This window comes from Papilio xuthus, unplaced genomic scaffold (genome assembly GCF_000836235.2).
Source record: "Papilio xuthus unplaced genomic scaffold, Pxut_1.1 DF828258.1, whole genome shotgun sequence".
Taxonomy (NCBI): Eukaryota; Metazoa; Arthropoda; class Insecta; order Lepidoptera; family Papilionidae; genus Papilio; species Papilio xuthus.
In genome coordinates this window covers 3,213,154-3,239,356 of record NW_013530391.1, presented here as the reverse complement: position 1 = coordinate 3,239,356, position 26,203 = coordinate 3,213,154, and the positions used below count along the sequence as shown (strand labels likewise).

Here is a 26,203-nt window from a genome sequence, read left to right as displayed (position 1 = left end):
TTTTTTTATTAAAATTTAATTAATAAAATTAGGATTAAATTAAAATATAAAATTTATTAACAATAAAACAACATAAATAAAATCGTTTATACTCCTATTTTAAAGATTGTGCTACTTATGTATGTGTTCAGTTTGTACATCTTTATGTGCGAATATGTACAATTTGGTAAATAAAATATTAACCTTTTCATAAAAGAACATTAAAATATTTATCTACTATAATCTACTCAATATTAATTGTGTAATTTCTCATAGAATTGAAATAAAATCGAATATAAAATTAATTTTATATTGTGCGTTATAATTTAATAAGCCATTGTGCGATTACGCTTAAGTTTATCTCGCCTAGTGACATATTTGTTCTTTTGAGCGCATCGCTTTATCAACGTGCTAACTAAAGGGCTCAAGGACGATTGTTATGATGACGTCTTTGTCTTGAGCAGAAGGACTGGCCAGTACATGGTGACAAACAATAGAAAGAGCGCGGGAAACACGACCCTTGATAGCTTGTCTATCTCTCGCCACAGAACCCGTTCCTGACCTGTGTCCGCGTCTAACCAGGCCACCTGTGGACATAATATATACAGTAGTAGAAAAAAAATTAATCATCATTTTGGCCAAGGATTTGTGAACATCCTGTATATGTCAAATGATTTTTAAGAATTATAAAATGGATGCTTTTACACGTTTATAATTTAAACTGTATATGCATAATTGAATTCTTTGCTTAGTGAAGTAAATTAGTGAACAAAAAGTCAAATCTTCTAGCATTTCAGTCAGTAGTTTGGTTGACTAATTATCACATACAATCCTTAAATGATTACAAAAGCTGTTCCTTAACTTGACATAGTATGTAGAAATTTATACTAAGGGACTGTTCTTCACCGCGAAATGACTCTTAGTTTGGCACTTTGAATGTCAAGTTTACGTTTTATAGATACTATTTCGGTTGGCAACTTGTCCAATATAACAAGAGATGAATCTCATATTAAAGGTAGACGACATTTCAGTATTAATTTAAAGCGTACTTGTAATATGCTCTGTCGTCTTTCAACACCAACAAGGTGTGGATTTGGAGCGGTGGGCGTAGTGTGCACCCCCGGGGTGGTCGCCGGGGGAGACGTGGGAGAGGTCAGGTCGACCTTCCGGCATCGAACCCCGCTACCCTCCCACGCAGCCACTGTACCGCATGAACCTTTCTCACCATTCAATCTCTGGAAAGATACAAATAAATTAATGAGTCACAATTTGATTTAGGATTTTTCCAACCATCTTTCATTGATCGAACAGAGAGGCTTTTCGATAATTTTTTCAATGTTGTAAAAGACTCCCAAAGTAATGAAAAGCTACAGTAAATATATAATTAAACCCTACATTTTCATCAATGTTAATTCTCACCCTTTGAAAACCGATTTACAATATTCCTAAATATACATTGTTATTATTAGGCGTAAGATTGTATAATCAATTTCAAATTGTTTTGAAGGAAAATAATGAAGCGAAGGTTAATAATTATGCTAGAAAACAATCTAATTTAAGAACTGTTCAATTATTTCAGTTATTTAAATAGAAAGAGGTAATATTTATAGAATACGCATTACACTATACCGTGACTTTCAAACTCCATTGTCAAAAACTTGGTGACAAATATTAAGGTACATGTACATATAATAAGTAACATACATGTATTACTACTTATTGGACATTTTATTGTTACTATTGATTGAAAGTGTTAATATAAGCAGAATATCTGGGGTCAATGCCTTCGCTATGGCGAAGACCTAACTTACCTTTCCTTAAAGCGACTCAAGACACTTTACATTTTCGTAATTTTGCTGATCTAAAGTAAAAAAAAATATTACCACTGGTATAATCCTGGGCATCGATTCTTGCGCTTTTGTCTTGTTCATCTGATACTGCTTGTCCAACACTTTGACTACTACAAACTCCCCGAGCGCTGCGAATACGAACATCATGCAGCCAGCCATCCATAAGTCCAGTGCCTGAAGATATATACTCAGAATTACTTTGTATGTTTATTATTAATTTTATGGTTCATTTCTCGTTCGTAAACAAAAGTCTATATTTTGTAATGTAAAATCAAAGCTAACTTAAGCTAAATTACCTTAACATAAGCAACCGGTGGAATGTCAGCTCGCAACCCAGTAAACATGGTGACCAAAGTCAACATGCATGTGACGAGTAAAGTTACTCGTCCTGGTATAGCATCCAGATCCAACCAGAAACTAAACCAGGATAGCATAACAACGAGAGACGACGGCGCAAACGTTTGTATCAAATGGTGGCCAATTTGTCGCTCGAACCTGAAGTATACCACCAACCTCGAATAGTTTCCTGGAATAAGAAATACTAATATTATAATCCACTGGATACACTGCTAGGTCAAGGAAGAGATTAATGGATTGCCTGAAAGATGATTAAGAAGGGAATGACGGAAGATAGATCGATCTGGAGGGCGAAAAGCAGGTGCGCCGATCCACAGTATTGTGGAAAGGACAGGGACATAATAATGATTATTAATTAAAATTCTGTGTATGGTCTTTCATTAAAGCCGCGAATACACATGTTTGTAGCTAGAACACTTAAATTACTTGAACGTGCCAGCTGCAGGCATATGTATGTAAGCCTAATTAATGGCATGCCTTTAGCTGGCTTGCAAGTAGTTGGCATGACATATGATTGTGCGACAGTTACGGAAACGCAAAGGGAAGAGGGGGGGGGGAGCTAACAAAAATGTTTTCATGTCGTAAACATCTTGGAAGTAACATGCATGCAAGTAACTTGCAAATATATCTGGATAGCACCAGTTACAGGCACGTGCCAGTAACAGGCATGCCAAATGCTAATACTACACACCATCTTTATCGATCATGTATCCATTGGTCTCTTCCAGTCGCAGCGGCTCTCCAATGTGATACTGCAACAGTTTGAGCTCTGGATTGATTGTCACCCCCGCATCGCTCCAACGGAAACGAACCTTTTGATTACTATACGAAACTGAAATAAATATATTACATCGACATTTTAATATCTGTGTATAGGTATTTTTGCCACACAACACAACTATTTAAGTACAAGCTTATGCCGCGACTCCGTTCGCGCAGAATTAGAAACTTATTTAGTAGCTTATTAGCAAGGCCGTGTACTTCCAGATCAGAAATACGGGTAAAAGTGCTTAAGATTTTATATGTTCACTGCTTACTATGAATTAAAGATACGTCTTAATACTTACAGCTTTCTATGTAAATGGGACAAGATTGTATGTCCATGGGATAAAGCTGAAACTCCATCTGACAGGCAATGATGGCGTGCATCCTTGCCGCGTACCGCACCGTCTGATTCCTGTATAGAGTCACCGACGAGAACTTGTGCGTCAACTCTGCTATTTCTGTAATAATATAGGAGAATAGTTAATAGGTAAATTATTCTGTATATTATTTTAAATAACTGCAAGTGAATTAAATAACAAAAATAAAATTATTTTTTGCTTTTATTGAGTGAAGTGAAAAATCAAGTGCCACAAATTATGAATATTTGCCGTCGATAAAGTAATTCGTTCTTGTTCTCAGTTTAACATTGTGACATGATTTATGTATAATCTATCATAATTTACGATCGTGTATTTGAGTATAATAAAAACTTGTGAGCTTAAGTATTAAAAAAAATATGACCATTGTAAAAGTTGTGATATTTTCTATAAAATTTATTAAAAAAAACAGACATGATAGATTTTGATTTAATTTTATCATTGTAATTACATCTAGAAGTCTTAATTTTTCTACTTTTAATATTATTCCCTTCAACGCTCACGGGAAATTATAATAAAGAAAGACACAATAATGAAGGGTTCGTAATATTCATCCAGGAAAAACCCTATCATGATTGTAAAAGTTGAGATGAAAATTAGAATGAACGCGTTGCATGTAAATGTGTTAAAGGATACCTTTCGAATATCAACTAGACATGGCACAGCGAATCTCTGGTGCAAAAACAAATGAAAACTCTATCAATTTTACCTTCATAGTGGTGTGAACTGCTTAAAAACATCGATTAAAGAGAATAATCGATATCGACTTCAAATATTATGCGAATTAAATTCAGTTAAATCGATGTTTTTATCATCAGAGTATTATAGTAAAACGGTTCACGCTAATGCATTATTGTGACGACAATGTAATTGAAATTTAAAAAGTTAAATAATTATACTGTTATATATATAAAACACACAATATTCGTTTTCGATTGTCATGAAATTTTGTGAGCACATTGAGTAGGTCTGAGAATCGGCCAACATCTATTTTTCATCCCCCTAAATGTTAAGGGTAGTCCAGTCCACCCCTAAATTTTTATTTTTTATTTTTTAGACAAACACGCGGACGGAGTCGCGGGCGATAGCTAGTAATTTTATATATTATTAAGCCCGCCGCTAAAAGGTTACATTGTTGCTTTTGATGTAGTGTATATCAAATTAGCCCTACAATAGTCACGATTAATTTATTCATTGAAAATAACTAACGTAAATAAGCTCTTGTCTCCAAGAATCAATAAACAGACCCGAGGATAATCAAATTGTCTTATGTGATTATTAGTTGTATTGATTTACACATAAAATGTACATTTAATGTGCGTTATGTTTTTCATAGATATTATTGAAATAAAATAATAAAGTGAAAAGAAATAAATAAAAGTGCGTTTCACTGTGAACAATGAAATGCAGAAAGATCACTCAGTTATCCTACCGGCCGAATGAAGACAAAAGTGGCACGCTCCTCCTAAAATTAAAAAGAAAATTAAGAAATATAAAAAGCAAACAATTTAAATAAGTAAAAGAATATATCAACTAGTCTATCATAGAGTAAAAGGCGGCTCAAACGACTAATTTCCCCGCATAAGTTTTTTTTTTGCACCGCTGCTATAACGGATACAAATCGGTAGGTTATGAAATTAAATTCTGATTTCACATTGCTGTTCAAGTCAAGGTTATAACGATTTTTTTGTTCGTTAGTAAATATAGAAATGAGGGAAATGGAATCATTTTAAGTTTTAATGGGCGCGCTTCCAAATGAAAGTGATTGGTGCATAGCGGAGGTGTGACCTTCGGATTATCGTTGCAGGTGAAATTTCAAGGTTAATGCCGAAACTATGATTCCAATTCCATAAACAAGAACTCAAATATATTATAGACTAAAAATAATAGAGAAGGAAAGGAATCGGATAAACAAATCAACGTTAAAATATATAAATAAACTCTTCGTCTTTTTATTATGTTATAATTTGATACAAATAGCAATATTTGTTCCATTCCCGGACCATATACCTAAATAAACATTTAAGAAATTTCCCAGGGCGTACAATTATATTAACTTGGGTTTTCATCAAAAGGTACTTTCGCTATGTAGTAAGAAATTGCTTATATTACTACAAAGAAATTAAATTACGTAAATTTCTGTTAAGTTTGTATCAAACATGGATGTTAGTATGCATGGAAAGGGAAGATATTTTCTTTCTATGCATCCTTTCCTCCGTCGATTAAAGGTAGGCAACGCATATGCAATTGCGCATGTCTATGAGCAACGGTCACTTAGCTATTTCAGGTGGTCGCTCGCTCGTTTGCCACCTTCTGATTAAAAAAAAACTACCGTATGAAAATGTTTTCATACCTGAAAATCAAGTTTGCAAAAACAATTTAAATTAGTACCTAAGTTAGAAGAAGAGGTGACCTGTACCTGTGACTTTGGAGTTCAAGAAGTAAGGATCGGGATGCCAGAGATTGTCAAAGAACTCCGGCGGTAGGGTTACATGGTCGTCGCCTTCCTCGAATATATCATCAGGAAGTTGCAGCCTACTCTCACTCCACGTCTGTCTGATAAACATGTCCACTCTGAAACAGATGAGAGAATCTCAAATGACTTAAACCGTGTTTCCACTAAAGTTAGGATATGAAAAATTATGATAACCACTACGACATAGCTATGTCGTGTTCTATTGATATAAACTTAACTACTACTTTTATTTCTATTTACCTTTTATTATGTCTAATATTAAAAAATGTATCCGACTTTACGTAAAATAAAAAGTCTCATGGTTGATGAATACGTTGAAGAGCCGTGGAAATTACTCGGTAGCCACAAGAATACAGTATTGTAGTATTCTATAGCCACTTTTTCATTTAAGTTTCTCTCCAAGAGATCAAGTTCAGACCAATATTTGAAAACAAAAGATTTTCATTGTTTTCCTTTTTCAAAGTGATCCGACTTTTTAAGTAGAATTCTTTGTAATTCAAGAGTTATTAGAGAAATTCAAAGAGTATTTTTATATTCAAAAACTAAGACCTATAAAGACCTACAATATTTTTGAATCAATCAAATATTATAAAAGTTCTATACATATTTCAGTTGAATATTAATTTTGTTAATATGTAAACTAAATAACGATGGGGAGTTGACAATATTCAATAAAGCTACCAAAGCGTGAATAACAAGCAACTACAAGTGACAGTCTCAGAAGTTTCGCTAGGCAATAGCAAGACAATATTTATTCATATGATCCTAATTGAATATAACTACATTTATTCAATGGATGAGAAACTCTTCTTTCATGATGCACTAAAAGAACAAAAAGGTTTTTAATTGTTACGCAAAGTTCTCAAAAGCATAGCACATTTAAACATGGATAAGCGAGAAACTTCTATCAAGAAGAGTCATTATCCGACCTTGAAGGACCACTTTTATAAGCGAGAAACTCAAGTAAGAGAGAAATTTGTATAAGCGAGAAAAATGTTGCGATCCTTTGGACTCTCGCTTTTCGGATTTCGTGAATCGATTTTTTTTAACTTGTACATACTTAATTTGTTTCTTTTTTTTTAATGTTGGTAAAATTGGGCCTAAGTAGAAAAAACTATATAACGCCAAGCAAAGTTATTAGTTTAACATCGTAGTAATTAAAATTACGTTAATAATAAAATAGAATTTGTACATTGGAGTGTTCGCTAGAAATGATTTAAATTTCTTATTTGGTATAGTAAGTTTATTAAATGTATAAATAGAAAACCATATAAGGTTTCGTTAAAAACTTTTATATAACATGAAAACTTTTAATTGGTTTCAATCTGATAAACTTAATTATTCTTGTTGTCAACTACGCAAATTTTAGGACGTTGATAGTACTAACCTTAAACATAGAAATAAGAGAATACTTAATATATTTTTTAATTGGAGTACGTTTTATTTTAATAATTTCGTTGAGTTTTTTCTTTAACGTTTACTTTTGAATTTAATGAAAGCGCAAAGTATATGTAATTAAATTTGAATGATTCTTTAAAATGTAGACTTATTTATTACAATACTTTTCTTTACAAATTTCTGTTACTTATTGCTTTTTAAATGAGATATTTGTTAATTAAGTTTCTAACCAAAGAAATTTATTTTATTCAAATTGTGTAGTCAAAATTACTATAACTTTATAATTAATATGTCATTTTCAGAGATCTTTTCAAATGATTGCTTTGTTATAGTTCAAATCGTGGATTTCCATTGCTAAATCTCATATACAAACACTATCGTTATCTCTGTTTTCTCAAAGAGATCGAAAGAGGTAACAATATTTTTGTATATAAATGTTTCAACAGTGAAAACCTATTTTAATAATTACCTGAAATCCATATCTTCAACATTGATAGAGTTGACGTCCACAACGTAGATACTAAACTCCACGATGACAGGCTGTCCCTTGCGCGATGGCGGCCTCATCTCTGTAATATAATATAATTGTGGTCCTTATAGCTTATAATTATTCATGAGTATGGATTGATTTCGTCGGTGGCTCAGGAGAGCGTCGGTGACTCAGGGGTCAAGCACTTGACTTGCAATCTGCAGGTCCTGGGTTCGAATCCAAAACATCGATCGATCGAAAACATCGTGATGCAACCTGCACATGTCTGAGAAGAAATTCAAAGATATGTGTGAAGTCAACCAACCCGCACTTGGCCAGCGTGGTTGACTATAGCCTAATCACTATTTGTAAAGAAGATGTGCGTTAGAAGGTAGATTCAGATATGATGGCTGATAGAAATGTATGGAGGAGTAGTACATACTGTTCCGACCCTCCGTAGGGATAAGGGCGGATTAATGATGATCATCACCATAGTATTTGCTTAAAACTTCTTTTTACCCTTTTATTTATTATCTTTGTCCGAGATGCATATCCAAAAAGTTCCACACAAAATTAAGCGATATTCCATATTTTAATTCTATTTCATTTTGTCTAATTGGTTAGCATGTTGTCATATCGGATTATAAATACCTTTAACATAGTTCTCTGGTAACACAACTCGCGGCTTCAAAGTATGATTCCTTTTTGACACGACGTCATTGCAAAGCCTGGAACAAGAGAATTTTGTTGAATTAATTGGTTACTTATCACGACTATGGTGACACTTGTATTGACATGTTGTTGTCTCTGTTTTATCTAAGAGAAGGTAAAGGACGGCAATATGCCTGTTAAGGTACGTATCCATTGGCCCGCGCCAGACGCACCGCAGACACGGACCGAAACGGATCGCTTGTTTATAAAAGCCATGCGTGCGTCTGGCGCGGGGTATTGAATGTTACCTTTAGATTCTAAATGAAATTATAAAGTTATACATATATCCTTACCCTGGTTTTTAGTGTTTGTCAAACTTGTAAAGAGAGTTAGATCAACATGTTTTAGGAAAATATATACCTAAAATCAACAGTTCGTCCGAACTCCTGATTTGATTAATTGTATTAAGAATACGGTATGAGTTGAGTATATTTAGTAAACTCCTAAGTCAACAATGAAAATTGACAAAGCTTGTTTATGAATTCTATTTGATATATCACTTAATCGGTGAAAAATTATTTTACGAAAAATTACTTTCGTAAGTCTTAAGTCGTGATGAAATATTTCTTGTTGATAATTGAATAATAATTTGACTTAAACGAATTCGTTTATAATAAATAAAGGAAGTAAAACTTTTTAAAAACAAGCTTTTTTATGATCTTATTATTTAAAAGATCGTCACGATCTAAACGAGCCCAAACAGGATGAGGTTGTGTCGTTTCATTACGATGTTCCTATTACCACAGTCCAGGTCCATCATCAGATTAGCACCATTTTGCTGTAACACGCGACTTACACACGTACCCAAAATTTCAGCTCAATCAATAACCGTGAAGTGGTTTAAATTTAATTTACAAGATGTGATAATAAACATAAAGACAGTTGAAACCTAATGAAAGCTTGTAAAAAGAAAAAAGACGGTTATTTCATCAAAAGTAATAATAAAGTTAGAAGTTGTAATGTATAATATAAATAGCAATTTAAAGTTTTCAACAATGCCACGAGAAATGGGCTAATCGCAAAATTTTAAAGGCTCCACGAACTATGACGTCAATGGAAATAGTTATTTGCTAACGTAGCGTGCGCTCAACATTCAAATAATACTAGCGTTCTTATGACCTGAAGCCCTCGGTCATTGTTGTCTGTAATGCAGGTCATATTATGAAATACGCCTATAAAAAGAGGGATAAGCAAAGAATATGCATGTCCACTTTGTGCGATCCTGACACATCTTTAAATCGTACTATTCCTTTATACATATTCTATTAATATACTCTTACTGACTTACCTGACCCGTAAGTCTGGCTGTTCTAACATTTAAAATATTCTTAAACATTGATGACACACCGGACAGACAGTAGACAAAGAAGAAAGTCTTCGAGGACGTTGCGACAATTTTGTGACAGGTCGCCTACGAGCTAATGTGTTTGTTTCAATTTCGGCTTTTTGTACTCTCTTTTGATCAATAATTGTTAATCATTTTTATTAATCTCAAAATCAAGTTATTTTTTAGGGTTCTGTACCTCACAAGAAAAAACGGAACCCTTACAGGATCACTTTGTTGTCCATCCGTTTGTCTGTCAAGACCCATTTTTCTCAAAAACGCGTGAAGGTATCAAGCTGGTATTTATTTACAATCTTTGCACACTATTAGTCGGAACGAATATTATTGTAAAAACTCACACTTTACATCAATAGTGAGCAGAAGAAATGTTTCTTTTAATGAGTCTTAGGTTTGCTGAATTTGAGCAAAAGTAAAAACACGCACACATACAGGATGTATTTTAATTATATTTACTAATGACGTAAGAACTGACCAGGCCAAGGCAACGTCATCGATTGCTATATTCCTCGCACGCTATTCTATATTTAGATTTTACAATATTTCTATTTTATAACCACTGAGTCTCTACATTGTACTGAAGCTATTATTCGACTTAGTAAGCCACGAGTTATTCGAATGACAATATCTTTGAAAAAGGGACACATTTCCTAAAACAGCTTATAGTGTATAGTCTAAAACACAGTGAAACATCCTCTAAGAAAAGAAAAACAAACTCCCTTTTTATAACATTATATTCGACAGAAGCTTATTTAGATCACAAAGTTTAACAAAGGCTCCGTGACACGTGACTCAGCATTATACGTATAGAGATGTTAGTATTTTCCATTTTGCAAGATCAAGGTCTCACGTTTATTTATATGCATATGCATGCAAATATTCAGTTCCTAATACTAGTTCTACTCAATTGTGAATATGTTTGTTTTATTTTCACATACTCCTTTTCCATTTAATAAAACTATTCCGAGAAAGTTTACGAAATGGACGTCTTGAAGGAAATATTGTTAAATAGCTGTCGCCTACGAATCCGTCCGTGCGGAAGAAAAAACTTAATCAATACCCTATGTTTTCTACATCTATGCCAATTTTCAGCAAGATCCGTTAAGTCGTTTTGGAGATACTTTTTAACAAACATCCATCCCTCTATCCATCTAAACTTTCGTATTTGTTATATTAGTAAGATTTGTTGAAGTTAAACAATTGATGTTAAATGTTATTTAATACTACAAAAGATTTTGTACAAAATAACGTTCAATATGTGACTTAAATAATGATTCTTGCGTAATATTATGTTCAAATTTTGCTAAAAGATTGAGATGGGAAATTCCTTTGTTATGCAAATAAATCTATTCCCAAGACTACAAGAATGGCCGGAGCACGTTTTTATTAATACAAGGGGACACGCAAGCTGAAATTTGATTGAACGAGCTTTCTGTTCAAGATATTTTAATCTTTGACGATGTAGATGCGTATTTCGTCTGTTGTCTGATAAATTCGTTTGTATTGTATCAAGATGTCTGAAAATCTTTAGAAGTAGACTGCAGACATCTATAACACTTATTTAATAAATTGACTCATTAATTTGATTAATTAAAAAATTTAACTAAGCTGTTAAATATTTTAAGTAAACGCATCTTTAAAATACCCTTTAAACTTGGCCTTGAATCTTGATCTTTAACCTTCAACTCTTCTTAAAATAAACTAATTGAATTACGTCTAATTAAATTTGTTACTTGAAGATATAAACAAAATCAATCTTATCAGTGAAGCGAATAATTTACAAATAAACTTTTACATTCTATATAAAAAAGCTTACCGAAAGGTTAAACCTTCAGGGAATGTGACAGTGACCATGTTCAGCTAATAAATTGTTGGTAAGTTCAGTACGCTAGGTCTTATCTTAACAACTAAGCTGACCTTAACTGATAGCCGCAACAGCCTGGTGCTATCCTCAAGGCCAACGCTACTTCGTCGCTAATGGAAATTAATCACGCTCTAGTATTCGCTTAGGAAATATAACCATACAGTATTGACTGACAATATCCTTCGTACGAAATATATTAAGAAGTTATAATGTTTGTTAGCATTAATAAGAATATTGTTTTAAATTAGGGTTAGTTAATTGTTGCGGTCATTTTTACACCGGGATCGGTTTGGCGTAGTATGCGGTGGCGTCTTTCGTTCTTTTGTTTCAGAATTAATATTAAGAATATTAGGAAGCTTTGATATATCTTAACCTGGCTGGTCTTTCTTCCATCACCTAACAAATGTAATGGACTCACTCACCTATATATCTTTTGAATTTACCTTAAAAAAGTTTTGTATGGCCAAAATCATATTAAATATTATAACATGTGATCAACATTAATCGCAGGCAGAAGACGAGTTGGAAGGAGGAGAAATTCGTGGCTGAGAAACATTCGGAAATGGACCAATGGAAATAGGTTCGCTGCGCGGACGGCCAACCTCCAGTAATGGAGAGGCATTAGAAGAAGATCAACTTGACTAGTTGTGTCTGAGATGATTCATTTCTTTACATGTATTTGTAAAGACAATTTAACATGTGAAAAAAACAAAGTCTTAATGAATAAAAACTTTTTTTAATCAAATATTGATAATTGTAATTGAAAAAAAAATGATGAAAGATATATATTTGAAATACATTGATAATATTTTGTTAAGTTATTACGTGCATTTAAATCTACAAAGCTTGAATTAAAATGTTCCAACATAAATGAAGTTTATTTATACAGATCACAAATATAAAGTTAAAATAGCTTTTGATATTTACGCGAAAACCATTGCGTTCTCTTTAATTCAATTCAAAAAGGCTTTTGTATATGAAATAACTTTATATGTTTATTCCAATATAATTGCGTCATCAGCTCACTAAACGTCCCCACCGAGGGGCTCGGGACGTACCCTAAATCAGGGGTGACTAGGCTATAGTCAGCCATGCTGGCCCAATGCGGGTTGGTTGCCTTCACGCATATCTTTTAATTTCTTAGATATGTGCAGGTTACATCACGATGTTTTCCTTCACCGTAAGAACGTCGGATAAATGTACATATGTTAATCGGAAATCGAAAAACACATTGGTACATGGCGGGATTCGAACCCAGGACTGCAGATTGCAAGTCAAGTGCTTGACCACTGAGCCACCGACGCTCTGTCATACACACATACAAAATACAAAATTAACAAAGTCTTAACTGTTGTCTGTTAACAAAGACAAACACTTTGCGTTTGAATAGTTTTTCTCTGTTGAATAAAGCGTATGAAACTTATTAAGACGTCATATTGTGTTCAATTTTATACAGAGAAGAAAATATATAAAATTAAGTTGGCAAAAAACGCCGATTCCTGTATTCATCTTACTAATATTATAAATGCGAATGATAAGATGAATAAAAGGTATCTCCGCAACGGCTCAACGGATCTTGATGAAATTTGGCACAGACGTAGAACATAGTCTGTAAGAACACATAGCGTACTTTTTACGATTTTTTTATTATTATTGCGGACAACAGCTAGTTCTAGATATTTTACGCAAGTGTATTTTCTAAGTTATATTCAAACAAATAAGAAAAGTTAAAGTTTAATTCAATGGTCGTATTTCAGTGACGATGTACTGAACAGCCGATATCATTAATTTCCTCCTTATCGCGATAATTCATTTGTCTTCAGCCCCGACCCTGACCTTACGTAACACCATTATAACCTTAGCGTCGGTTAATCGCGTTTTATCTATGTTAAAATCAGCTTTTTAAAGGTAAACTGACTATAAAGACTTTAAAATTATCTCGCGGATTAATTTAAAGAATTAACTTTAAACGAGGTAAATCCGTCAAAGGTCTGTAGTAAATAAAAAAAAAACACACGATGGGTAATATTTGGAATATATCAATTTTTACAATGTCTGACGTCATAACTTTTTTTCCAATAGAGGTTGCAATGCATCAATTTTTTTTGAATAACACACAACTACAAACTAAATCGTACTCCGTTATTTTTATTATTTTAAATATGTAAGGCTCGTTCCTTAATTTAAGGCTTTCCTAAGCAGCCGCTTAGCGTAGATTTCTTATATTAAATTGCTCTTTGTGTGACACACACAAAAGGACGAGTGCCTCAGTTTCAACTAATGTCTCAAAGTAAGTTATCCAACTTATTGATAATTTACTTAAAGTAGACTTATATTTCTCAAAGTTTCTTGAACAGTTTCTATGAGAAGCTTTCACGATAACCGAAACTTATAACAAAATATTTGTTACAAAGTGTAGCAGAAATATCTCTCGATTTTATAAATTGTTGCGTCAAAATGCTTTTGACAAATTGTGTCATGTTACATATATCTCTTCTTGAACATAAACTGGATACGTTTAAAAGATAAAATATGTACAATATACCAAAGTTACAACAAAACTTGGTTTACAGAATTTAAGTTTACAACAGTCGCTTTAACGTGTGCCGTGCAGAATATGAATAATAAGAACTGGACGTTCACTAAACCAGTAAATCACGGATATTCCCTTAAATGATACACAGAAAATTTCCTGAAAGGTTAAACATTTTAAGTATTCATCAAACACTTTTAAGATAACATACTAAACATTACGAATTAAACAGTTTGCCCAAAATGATTAATCAAGTAGTAAGTCTGCGCTCTAGTTTATCATTATTATAGAGATTAGTGGCTGGAATTTTAAATCTTCCTAACAAAGAAAACGGAGGCAAATTAAAGAAGAAGAATTCTAGTGTATTTTTATCAATATTCTTTACTCACCATATTAAAAAGAACAATGTCGTTGGCCATGTGCATGGAACCATCTTCAAGCGTGGAGACGTGGAGGGAAACTCGACGTGGAATCATTCCAACACTGAAGAATTCATCTGAAAAGGACATAATTTAGAAAATAATAAAGTATCAAATACAATCATAACGAAGTTAAAACATAATAAAACATTGTATTAACTAAATATTTCCCTGCGTTTAGATTTTCACAAATTTTAAGTAACTTTGATGAATTAATCCTTAAACTTTGCTTTAATGATTTAATGCGCCTTTTTCTATGGATTTAGGAAAGTTCGAACGTTCGTAATTACGACGTCAAAACTTTGAGAATTCCATCAGTGAAAACTTCAATATAATTATACCCATAATATTAAAATGAACGAAATTAATATTTAACAAAATTATACATTGCAGATTTATCAAAATAATCTAGTAATTCGTAGCTTTTAGAATAAAGAAACACGATATTCTATTAGTAGGTACTTATGTCACAGAAGGTTCTAGGCTATATAAATCCATTGCAGTAGTACTTGTTTAAATACTTTTATCCTTTTCTTTCCGTTAAAAATAGAGACTACAAAATCTAACCAAAAGTTGAAAATACACGACAGCAATCGCGATACGCCGCCAGCTAATTTAATATTAAACGACCAATGAGATCGATACACAAGGAAAACGACCTACTGACCAATTGAATATCGATTGAAGGAAATGTTAAAATTTACATAACTTTAATATATGTAGTAGTCTTCTTCGTCAGCAATTACACGTCCCTATTAAGGGGCTCCGAGTCTACCCTAAGTTAGAGGAGATTAGCCTTTACTCAAACTAATAATGCCCATCAAATATTTACATTTATATTCAAATATATTAGACATTTATCTCCTTCAAGATTCTATCCGCTCTTCCGACTACATTTTATATATCCTAAAGAGGAACAATATATTTTATATTTATTGCCATACCAGATTATTTCCTGTTTAAGAAAATTTCAAACGACGCGAAATAGTATTAAATCCTATACACTTTTTCAATTAACACGATCTTTTCACTTCAATTTTAATTAATAGTTTTAAAAATAGCGTCATTATTATTCCAAAACATAACTTTATCGTTGGAATGAATTTCAAGTGATATTCGTTTGAACTTTGTGAAACAATTGGCTAATACTTGAGTCTCTTGTTTTATTGTGATTATTTTTTGTTATTGCTTTCGTCATGAATGTTTCATTCGCACTTCTTTTTCATTAGCTTGAGGTTGCTAGTCCGATGTGCCTTTTATAATTTTCGTATTGTTTGCTTTCATAACAAATATTTAATAAAATGTTGCTTTAGATATTTACTTTCTTAATCACCTTTTATAATCTTAATAAAAGTACGATGAACTTAATAGAAACCGCCGAAGATTTATACTTCATAACCCAAAATTATATCGAACTAACTCTCGCCCGCGACTACGTCCGCGTTGGATTAAAAACTTAGTCAGTAGCCTATGTGTTATTCCAGTTTTTGTTATATATCTATGCCAAATTTAAGCAATGTCCATGCAGCCGTACTGGAAACATTTCATGATCCATCCATCGATTCACACATTCGCATTTATAATATTAGTAAGAATATAATAAATAAAAAATACTTATTGAATATTATCCCAGCTCGCAAACTAAATATTAAATGTATCAAAAGAGTCACGCGGAGCAAACACGAGAAGTAGTCGTGCTCCGCAGTTGTAGAACAAACGCTGTTGTTAATTACTTGCTAAACTGAGTACTGCAGTCTACGTACTTTAATAAATTTCAGCATAAATTCTACAAAGACTCGAGAAACAAATGAATCAAAAAATATTAACCTTTTGTTAGTCGAATAATTAAATATTTAATTACTAGCTATCACTCGCGATTCTGTCCGCGCGGAATTAAAAAAAAAACTTAATTAGTAGTCTAAATGTTCTCCCAGACTATGTTCCACATCTATGCCAAATTTCAGCAAGATCCATACAACGTTTCTCGAGATACCTTCAAACATACATCCATCTATCCAAACATTCACATTTATAATATTAATAAGATTGTTAACTATGTAAACTCAGTAAGTTTGTATCTTAAATTTTACGTTGCGTTACTTTTCGTTAAAATGGCGCAGCCAATAGGATTTGTTGTATTGCCTTAGGCCGAAATAAACGGATATGTAGAAGAAGGATGGATGGATGGACTGCACTGGATGCGGGCGGCACAGGACCGGGCATTGTGGCAATCGATGGGAGAGACCTACGTCTAGCAGTGGATGAATTTAGGCTGATTATGATGATGATGATAGAAGAAGAACAACGAAATAACATTTTGATTACAAAAATTATCAGCAATTTAGTACAAAATACCTACTCCTGGTTTTATCACATGTCCTGTGCGGTTTTAATTTTTATTCGTCATCAAGTAATGTTAAATATTCCATTTCATTAATCATGTTTCAACAAACATTATTGTTAGTCTTTCAAATATTTAATTCTTTTGTATTTTTCATTCTTGTGCTGTTTCATAAAGAAATAATGAATTCATACCTTTCATATTGTTCTTCAAACAAATGTTTTTTTAATTCTTTACCAATTTAAAATAATTGTAGTTTTTGTGTCAAATAATCTCTTCATTCTATTTTTATTTCATTGAATAAACGAGGCGATAAATTACAACTAAAATGGATGTTATCTTCACTTCGACACACATATAAGGCTGTGTTTACACACGGTCGTAATTTTTTCATAGTTTGCTTTATATGAGAAATGAATCTGCTTTAAGTTGCAGTTGTCTTGCTCAAATAACGCTTTATTTATCATTTCATCAGTAAAAACGAAGAAAGTAAGGAAATAAATAAAATATATAATTTTATGACGTATTCGTTATTTATTAAATAGTTACAAGCTGGTTAAAAAACTTTTTTTTAAAATAAAGTGTGACTGAGTAGTCAATGTTTTCCTTAAAGAAGCATTTACAGCTTCACCGGGCTTGCGGTGGCCGAGCGCAGATAGCGCTTAGTCTGAATGTCGTTTAAAACTGAAAGTATTGTCCCCGCAATATATATATCAACTTCAGGCCATTCAAATGATATTTTGAGACCTAGATAATGATAAGCATGATTTATCTTGGTTCACTAAAATGAGTAAGAGATGCCCAGTGATAAGCCATCAAAATAATTTATCATTTGAAGACCACGTCTATCTTGCTTTTGTGTAGAAATGGAACAATAGCGAGAATCAAGCAATATGACTTGTCGAGACTGTTTTTTTAATTCTGTATAACCTCTGACGTCTTTGTGGCATACACGAATGGCATGTCATGCGACATTATATACAACATATAATAATTATATTTTTTTATATCATAAGGCCTCTGGAACGCACACTCATCAGACGAAACGCAGAATTTCTTCCATTTCACGCATGTCTTACGTACGTAGTAGCATTGCTACGTAGTAAAATAACAGAAAACACAAATTAATATCATTAAGGTAACCTAGTATGTACTATTAGAAAGTTTTATTAAAGTATATTATAGTAATATTGATGCAATATAGTGAGTATGTCGTTGTGATCATTATGTGTTTTGTGTTCTGAATATGTATCAAAAACATATTATACGCCCATTCATTCTATTTGAAAACAAAAATAATGAACACCAATTGTTTAGTTATTCTGGGAAACTGGCGGGAAGCCTGATCCACTGCTTGTTTATTTTTACTTACTTTAGAATGTAATAAGAATGTAAAACACACTTGTGATTGTGACATTTTTGACGATACATTGAAATAAATGTTTCTCATATTCCTAAGTTTTCTAGTACAAAAATGAGAAAATATTTTCACAAAGAAAATGATAGATTTTGTATAGATAAGAATAACAATTGTTGTAACTATGATATAGTTGAATATAAGTTTAATTAGATTGCAACTTCTCTGGGTGCAAAGGAATTATTTATTTTTTACTGTAAATAATTATTCACAGAATCTGATACTTTTTAAGTAATTGAATAGTTCGTAAGGTTTTTCGCGGGTGTGTAAGTTTGACTCAGTTTAAGATTTTTAGATTCCTCAGTGGGTATTATAAAGTATATCAAACTCATTTTTAATAAGGAAAAACAGCGCAATACAACACGTGCAATGGCGTAAGCTCGGAATATATAATACTTGTACAGTGCCAATTAGACGACCTCTGTACTCCCCAAGGCTTGCGGCCTTTTGATCCGATTTCATCGGCTTTTTCACAAGGGATTACCATCTCTAGTATATCAGCTGCAATAATCAGAGACGACTTTTAAATCTAACTTAAAGATATATATCTTTTTAGTTTATAAGATCTCTTCATGTATCTGTAACAATATGTATATTTTAACTTAAGCTTTTATTAGGGCCAATTGTATATACGAACTCTATTTGACTACCTGGGAGTTAACTTCTACTCGCTGTTACATTCCAAGATATTACAATTAATTATTTACAATTTAAACATAGGTAAACTCATTTATAGTAAGTCTGGTGTAGGCCGTAACCAAATTTGAATGTAGAGTTTTTTTAATATTAGCAGATTTTTGTTAATTTACTAATATTTCCTAGCTATACGCTTGATATATTATGGCTATAGATGGTTTACGGCAATAGTCGAATGACGGGATTCGGACCCCAAACCCCGCGATCGGAATTCCATGCGCTTATCCATTAGGCTATTGACTCTTAATAAATTTGTTGTTTCATCAATTTCATTAAAATAAATTAAGTAATCGCAAGAGAATAAGTGAGGAAGTGGATTTTTCCGTAAACTCATTCAATCGTCTAGAAGTTCATAAGTCATTGTCCACTTGTAGCCACTTTATGTTTACCCGATTATCGTTCCAGATATCTAATTGGCCATTCCACTTGTATCCAGCGTAAATTATGTAAAAACGACACTACTGGCAACTAAGAGAAGACTTATGAATCGAAAGCTTTTTTTTAAGATGAATAAAACGACCGCTTCACCAAGATTCCAATGTTCAAAAGATAGTACTTACTCGTGTCCGAGATAATTTGTCGCTATTATTTACATTTCAATTGTACTAAACTATGTAGTTATTGAATAGTTTCACTTAAGTATATATAGTTATAGTAATAATAAAGGAGATGATAGAGATCTTAGAGAGAAGAAATCTTAGTAAGATCTACTTCAACTGGTTACTTGGGCTGTTTGAAAAAACTCAAATAAGATGGTAATCATTTTTTATATCATAAGGTGGCAAACTAGCGAGCGGTCACCTTAATTCGCCGAAATAGCGAAACGACTGCTACCCATAGACATGCGGAATTGCAGACGGAGGTAGGGACGCACAAAAAGAGGATATTATTATAGCTTGGAACTTAACTTTAATGTTCAGTCAACCTCTTTTCCGTAGGTACACACATGATGTATTATTAACAGTTTAAGAGTTCACTCCATGAGAACAAATCTAATATTACGTTTATTCATAACAGCCATGACCTTGAAGTAACTCGAGCTACACGTGACAGTATCATCATAAACATAATACAGCATTAGTTACGCAAATAATTTTGCAGGCAAGATTATTCTCAAAATAAACTCGGATAACATTGTCCCATTTCATATAATCAATGTTAAATAGGATAAGAAAAAACTACAAAGGTTTTTTTTAAAGTAAATAACAATTTAAAATCTAATTAAGATTGCTGAATTTATCATTTTAAGCATAACAATGTAAATTAGTTTTGCGAATTGCTAATGCTTGGGTTTTCAATTACACGTCATATTGCGCTATGTTATTATCTGAGAGTTATTTTCAAACTAAAATTGTAATACAGAGATTTTATTTGAAATACATTTGATAAGATAGGCCTACTTTACTCTAAGCTAGCTTTATACTAGCGTTAAGTGAACGTAATAATAGATACGTCTTGAGGGAATTTTACGAAGACGAATTAAGCTTTTCAATTGTTAGTATTGTTAATACAATGGCTTATATCCTAATAGCCCTCTGGTATAGAACTCTTTTCATCATTTATTCATCGTCACCTCCCACTGAGGGATTTGGAGCCAACGTAAAGTTAGGGGCGATTAGGCCACCACACTTTTTTTTTCAGAGGGGAAAGCTTTATGCATACTCCGTGCCCCGTGGGTAGGGGGTGGGGGTCACGGCAGTTATGTGGGATTCTCTTCCAGATGGGAAGCATACCCATTGAACCCCTCTGTTCCTCCTACGCATGATGGCGGGGTTACGGGCACGCTTTCGCTTTCGTCCGCAACCCCGCCTGCGTCAGCTGCCAAGGCAGCTAATAGTCAGATAAATATTTGTAAATCGAAAAACACATGGATTCGAACCCGGGACCAACATGTTCTAGTGATTTACCACCACCACCGACGCTCTTGTTGTTTTAATTGTTTTATTAATACGCCCTTAAATCCCCATTATAACATTAGATATGCAAATGATTGCTTGACCTTAACCTACATAGATTTATACAAAACGCAACATACGCACCTAGTTGTACGACAAATGCCTGCTTATTGTTATATATTTCGTATTCAAAAACTGAAGAAATTTCGTTATTAGTTTTAGGAAGATCTTATTTAAGAAAATTCGCATAGAACACAATGTCATTGTGCTTAAAATCAAACAGATTAAGTTATTGTCTTGTACTTGGAACCCATTTTGCAGCCCTTTTTCCTTAAGTTGTCCTTATTTTACTTATATTGTTTAATGTTAACGAAAACTAATATTTTAACAGAACGGTTAAAAAGTGAAACTTATGAAACGTACACGACAAAAATATTGATCGTATAGCGGTGTTTGCAAGTTCATTGTTTCATTACGAACTTATGTTTCTATGAACTATGTTTACTACGTGATAAGTTCTCTATATAAAATTGTAACGATCTAAAGAGATCATACAAAATATATATAAATTATATACATTGTTAGAAATATATGCTTTCTGGAATATAACTGTAGTTATGTGAAATATTATTATTATTAGTAACTTAACGTATTCATATTTTTAACATAGTAGTAAATATATATATATATATATATATATATATATATATATATATATATATATATATATATATATTATATTAAAAATAGAACAGCACCGGCTGCGGAATCCCATGACTCAAACAACCAGTGGTCAGGGCTGCAGAGACGGGAACCTTCTCAGAATGCGCGCGGTTTCTAGGATAACTGCCTTTTGATTTATTATTATTATTATTATACTAGCTGCTGCCCGCGACTCCGTCTGCCCGGGATTATAAAATAGATAGTAGCCGATTCTCAGACATACAGAATATGCTCACAAAATTTTATGAGAATCGGTCAAGCCGTTTCGGAGGAGTATGGGAACGAAAATTGTGACACGAGAATTTTATATATAAGATTTACCGAAAATGAAACAAAATAATGTATTAGTCTAATTGGTGAAAACGTAAATATAGCTGCAAAATGAAAAAATATTTTACTGGGAAATTTCAACATCACTCTATTAAAATGATTAGATTTTAATGTAATATTGCACCAATTTCGAATTGACTTAAATGAACACAAATAATCATAATTTCTTATGAATACAATTTAATAGAAAATAATAAAAATACTAAAATGATATTAGAATGACTCAATTATCATTTATCAAAGTTCAAAGAACTCAATTGTGGACAATGAAATGTAATTTACACCAATTTATAAAATATCTTAAAGCTACGTTAAGCGTCTTATAAATAAACAAGTTAGTCGAAAAAAATCTTCTTTACAAATGCGTTTTAACAACTAAGGAAAATACAATGATAATAAATTCTTATGTAAACAATTACTAATATGTAATTAATTCTATTAATAATTTATCTTCTTGAAAATACACTATTAAATACATAATGTCCTGAATTATTAAAAATCGAATCCTGTACCTTTCAAACATGTTACAATCCTCTACATCACAAGGTATCCGCAGTACTTATTTTAATTAGTTACCAAAACCACGCACAACAAAAGCTTAGCTTATTTACGTAGCACTTTTTTTGTTACTTTATTAGAGGTAGGCGCGAATAGGTCGGGCCCCGCGGTAGTTTTAACTGAAAAGTCGCCGTGGAGCGCGGCTTGCGTGTTCGGTTGGTGCAGACACCCACCGACCGCCGAGTCAGTGGTACTAAACATTTTTTCACATTTGATAATCAATTATCGTCGACGACAGCGTGTTGGCCTTTTAAATTAATTTCCCTGTTGGGTGCTAAATAAAATTAGAATTATAATGCTTTAAGGAAGATTCATGTCATTTCAATTATGTTTCCTGTCTCATAATATTTTTCACCACAATGGCACAACATATTGATAGTATGTTCTGTCAAATTATTTATTTCTTAAACGGTATGAATCATGATTAGTACTATAGTGAAATAGGGCTTCGTTAAGAGATGTCGTTTTCTCATTTCTTCCAGCATTTTGTAATTCAATAAGTAAACTTTTATTATTAAATAATTATTAAGTAAACGTACTTTAAGTAACACTTAATATCAGAGACATATCATACATGTCAATTCTGTTGTGACCTCCTGTAACAAAACGACTGAAACGGTATTGACGATTGAGATTTCTTTAGAATCGTATTCTTACCCGGTGTGTCAAAGAATAAAATCAATTGGTTTTTTGTTTTTTTTATTTTATTAACAAACAGTGTTCTTATTTTTCCATAGAATTTACAGAAGACAATGACCAGATGTCTGAATAAGACCATTTCACACAATCATTGGCAGAAGTCTTAGGCCCAGATTCATTTTATTATCGTGGCTTTGATTTAGTTAAACTCATTATATATTAATTACAACCTTAATTAAAATTAGAATAATTTTCTATACTAATTTTATTGACATAAAGTAATTTATTTTCTTAATGGAACATTTATTTTGTGAATGAATTACCCTCGAGTTATCCCGAAATTCGAGTAGAATACAATTTTTGGTTCAAAGGTTTTGGGCAAAGTGTAATAAAGTTTATAATTTATGAAGTTAGAAGGAAACTTTTTAAACGACGATTAAGGTATGATTTAAGTATGTGGTGAGTTTTAATAGATTATTTTACTATTTCTATATGGACGTTAGCAAAATTGTCCAAAATGTAAGAGTTATTTCTACGCACACGAGCTATAAAATACTCTTTTAAAAGTTAATGTCTCAATTGCAACGAATCTTCCCTGAACATCTATATTGAATCTGAAATGGTATTATCAACTATTTGCGTCAGTAAGCATAATATCTTCAAGTTAATGTAATCATTATTCGTGAAAATGTTTAGTATCACTATCTAATAAAAACAAAGTACAAAAAAATGCCAAAAATTAGCGATATTGCTCATCGATGTATCCCATAAATATTAATGAAAATGATGTACATAGATTGTCAGTAAAAAAAATGTTTACAACCCCGTTTCTAACCAAGCGACGACTGTTACTAATATGACATTTGAGTGCGGCGCTCGCTACGTAAGCGGTACGTTTACGCGGCGACTCCGGCGACGTGACGACGTGGCGACATTGACCACAGACCTTGTCTGATTGGTATCGGTCTACCCGGGTAAGCATTTAGAGATTTATTCCATACCCCTGTATGTGTTTAGTAGAAATCTGAAATTATGATCGCTATGTAAATGCTTCACGAGTCATTTTAGCATTCATACTAATTGTTTCATTTTTATTTGGAAACGACCTTGTGACTTTATTTCTCAGATGTTTTTATTGATTGTAAAATATAGTAACATGCGATCCTATATTGTAATACAAAAACGTACACAGTATTGTAGAAAACTTATGCTTAAATGTTAGTAGATATGCTATAGTTAAGATATTTATCACATATCTTTTAATATCATACAATTTATTGTAAAAGTAGCAAGTCTTTAATATTTAATGTTTATCGCGATTTAACGTAGCGTGCGGGACCAGGAAAAGTCGGGCGGCGTTACTAGAGCGGCACGCGTGTCCTCAATAATAATAAACTTTATTTATCGTTACCTTCTTCTGAACAAAACGGATAAATTTAACGGAAGCAACTTCAACCTACTTATGTCAACATAAAGGACTTCCACAAGAATTAATGATGTTATTAATTTAAATTCACAAATCGCGTGGTTTAGTGCTTTTTGATACTTATTTAAATATTATATGTAACCCAGATTTCGACTAAAGACAAACCGAGTAAATTCTTTGTCTGAATATTATCCTTTAGAAAAGAGTAAAAGGATCCTATCTTTCAGTTTTATTTCTATATAACTAATACAATCAAGATTATTAGTTGGAAAGTATTTTCATGTTAGATAATCATTAAGCATTTTATAACAGAACTTGTATAAACATCATGCTCGTTGTAGATTATAAAAGATAAGACATTCTTGAGGCAGAATATGTCGACTATACAATTTGTAAATGTTGGCAGTTTGTCATAAAACAGCGAACGGAGAACACGACAGCGACGAAACGTTTACCTTCAGCTGTTCTTAGAATTACGAGCAATACACGACATTATTACTTAGTATTTTACTATTAGTCACAATACAATAATCTATCATACTAATATTATAAATGCCAACATTTGGATGGATGTTTGTTTATACAAATCTCCAGAATGGCTTATCAGATCTCGATAAAAAAAATCACAGATGTAGAATATAGTATGAAAGAACAAGTAAGCTATTATACATACAGACGAAGTCACGGAAAAATGTTAGTATATTATCAAAATATAAAGATACTAGCTGTCGCCCGCGACTCCGTCCGCGCGGGAATAAAAATTGGCCGATTCTCAGACCTACTCAATATGCTCACATAATTTCATGAGAGTCGGTCAAACCGTTTCGGAGGAGTATAGGAACGAAAATTGTGACAGGAGAATTTTATATATAAGACGAGAATTTCATATATAAGATGTTGTACAATTATTTTTTCTATTAATTAAGTAAATAACACGATTTAAGAACTGATTTCATATTAATTTTGTAAAATTTGTTTGAAGGCGCTAATAACAAGATAACAAACCTACCGAAACAATTTTACCTTTATGAAAAATAACAATATAGATTTATTAAAAATACACATGTTTGTCTCATTTATTAAGGTAAAGCTAAAATAAATCCATAAATAATTAATTGATATTGTCAGCCTGTGATATGTGTAAATAAATTCTCATTTCCATTGAACTATGCAATCAGATTTTGGAAATTATTTTCCATTTAATAGGTCAGTTTGGAAGTTAATTTGAAATATCAGATATATGCATTATTTAATAAAATTCGTCAATTACAGATACTACGAATGCGCGAATTAGGTAAATAAAATACATGTGCTAACGCGATGGTAAAGACACACATCTCTTGCATGATTTCTTTATCAAATACAAGGATGTTGCGTAAATTGGAACAGATCTAAGTCAATTTACGACGTACTACCAACATTACAAATCCCGTGGAAATGTTTACAAGTTGATTCATTGGGAAGATTTAATGTTTACTTATTTTGTTACAAGATCATCTTATTCAATTTAGAGTTTAGCGTCCATTAGTTTCGGTTCTTACAATGTTGTTTGATTTTCCGTATTTTCTTATCTTACGTAAGTGCTAGGAAAATATAGGTAACTTTTCCACGACTAATGTATCTTAAATATATTTATTT

The 26,203-nt window shown here is 32.4% G+C and overlaps 1 protein-coding gene across 1 annotated transcript; it reads right to left on the bottom strand.

The window, feature by feature from the left end:
* Nucleotides 1–227: 227 nt before the first annotated feature.
* alka (glycine receptor subunit alpha alkaliphile) lies at nt 228–22,629 on the bottom strand. Its single transcript, XM_013306123.1, has 11 exons — nt 22,455–22,629; nt 14,511–14,617; nt 8,323–8,399; nt 7,672–7,771; nt 5,748–5,902; nt 3,254–3,409; nt 2,878–3,018; nt 2,126–2,355; nt 1,863–2,003; nt 1,029–1,214; nt 228–566 (listed from the first exon to the last, which is right to left on the bottom strand). Exons 2-11 carry the CDS (start codon nt 14,552–14,554, stop codon nt 417–419), a joined length of 1,380 nt encoding a protein of 459 aa, XP_013161577.1. The 5' UTR covers nt 14,555–14,617; nt 22,455–22,629; the 3' UTR covers nt 228–416.
* Between the last annotated feature and the right edge of the window lie 3,574 nt (nt 22,630–26,203).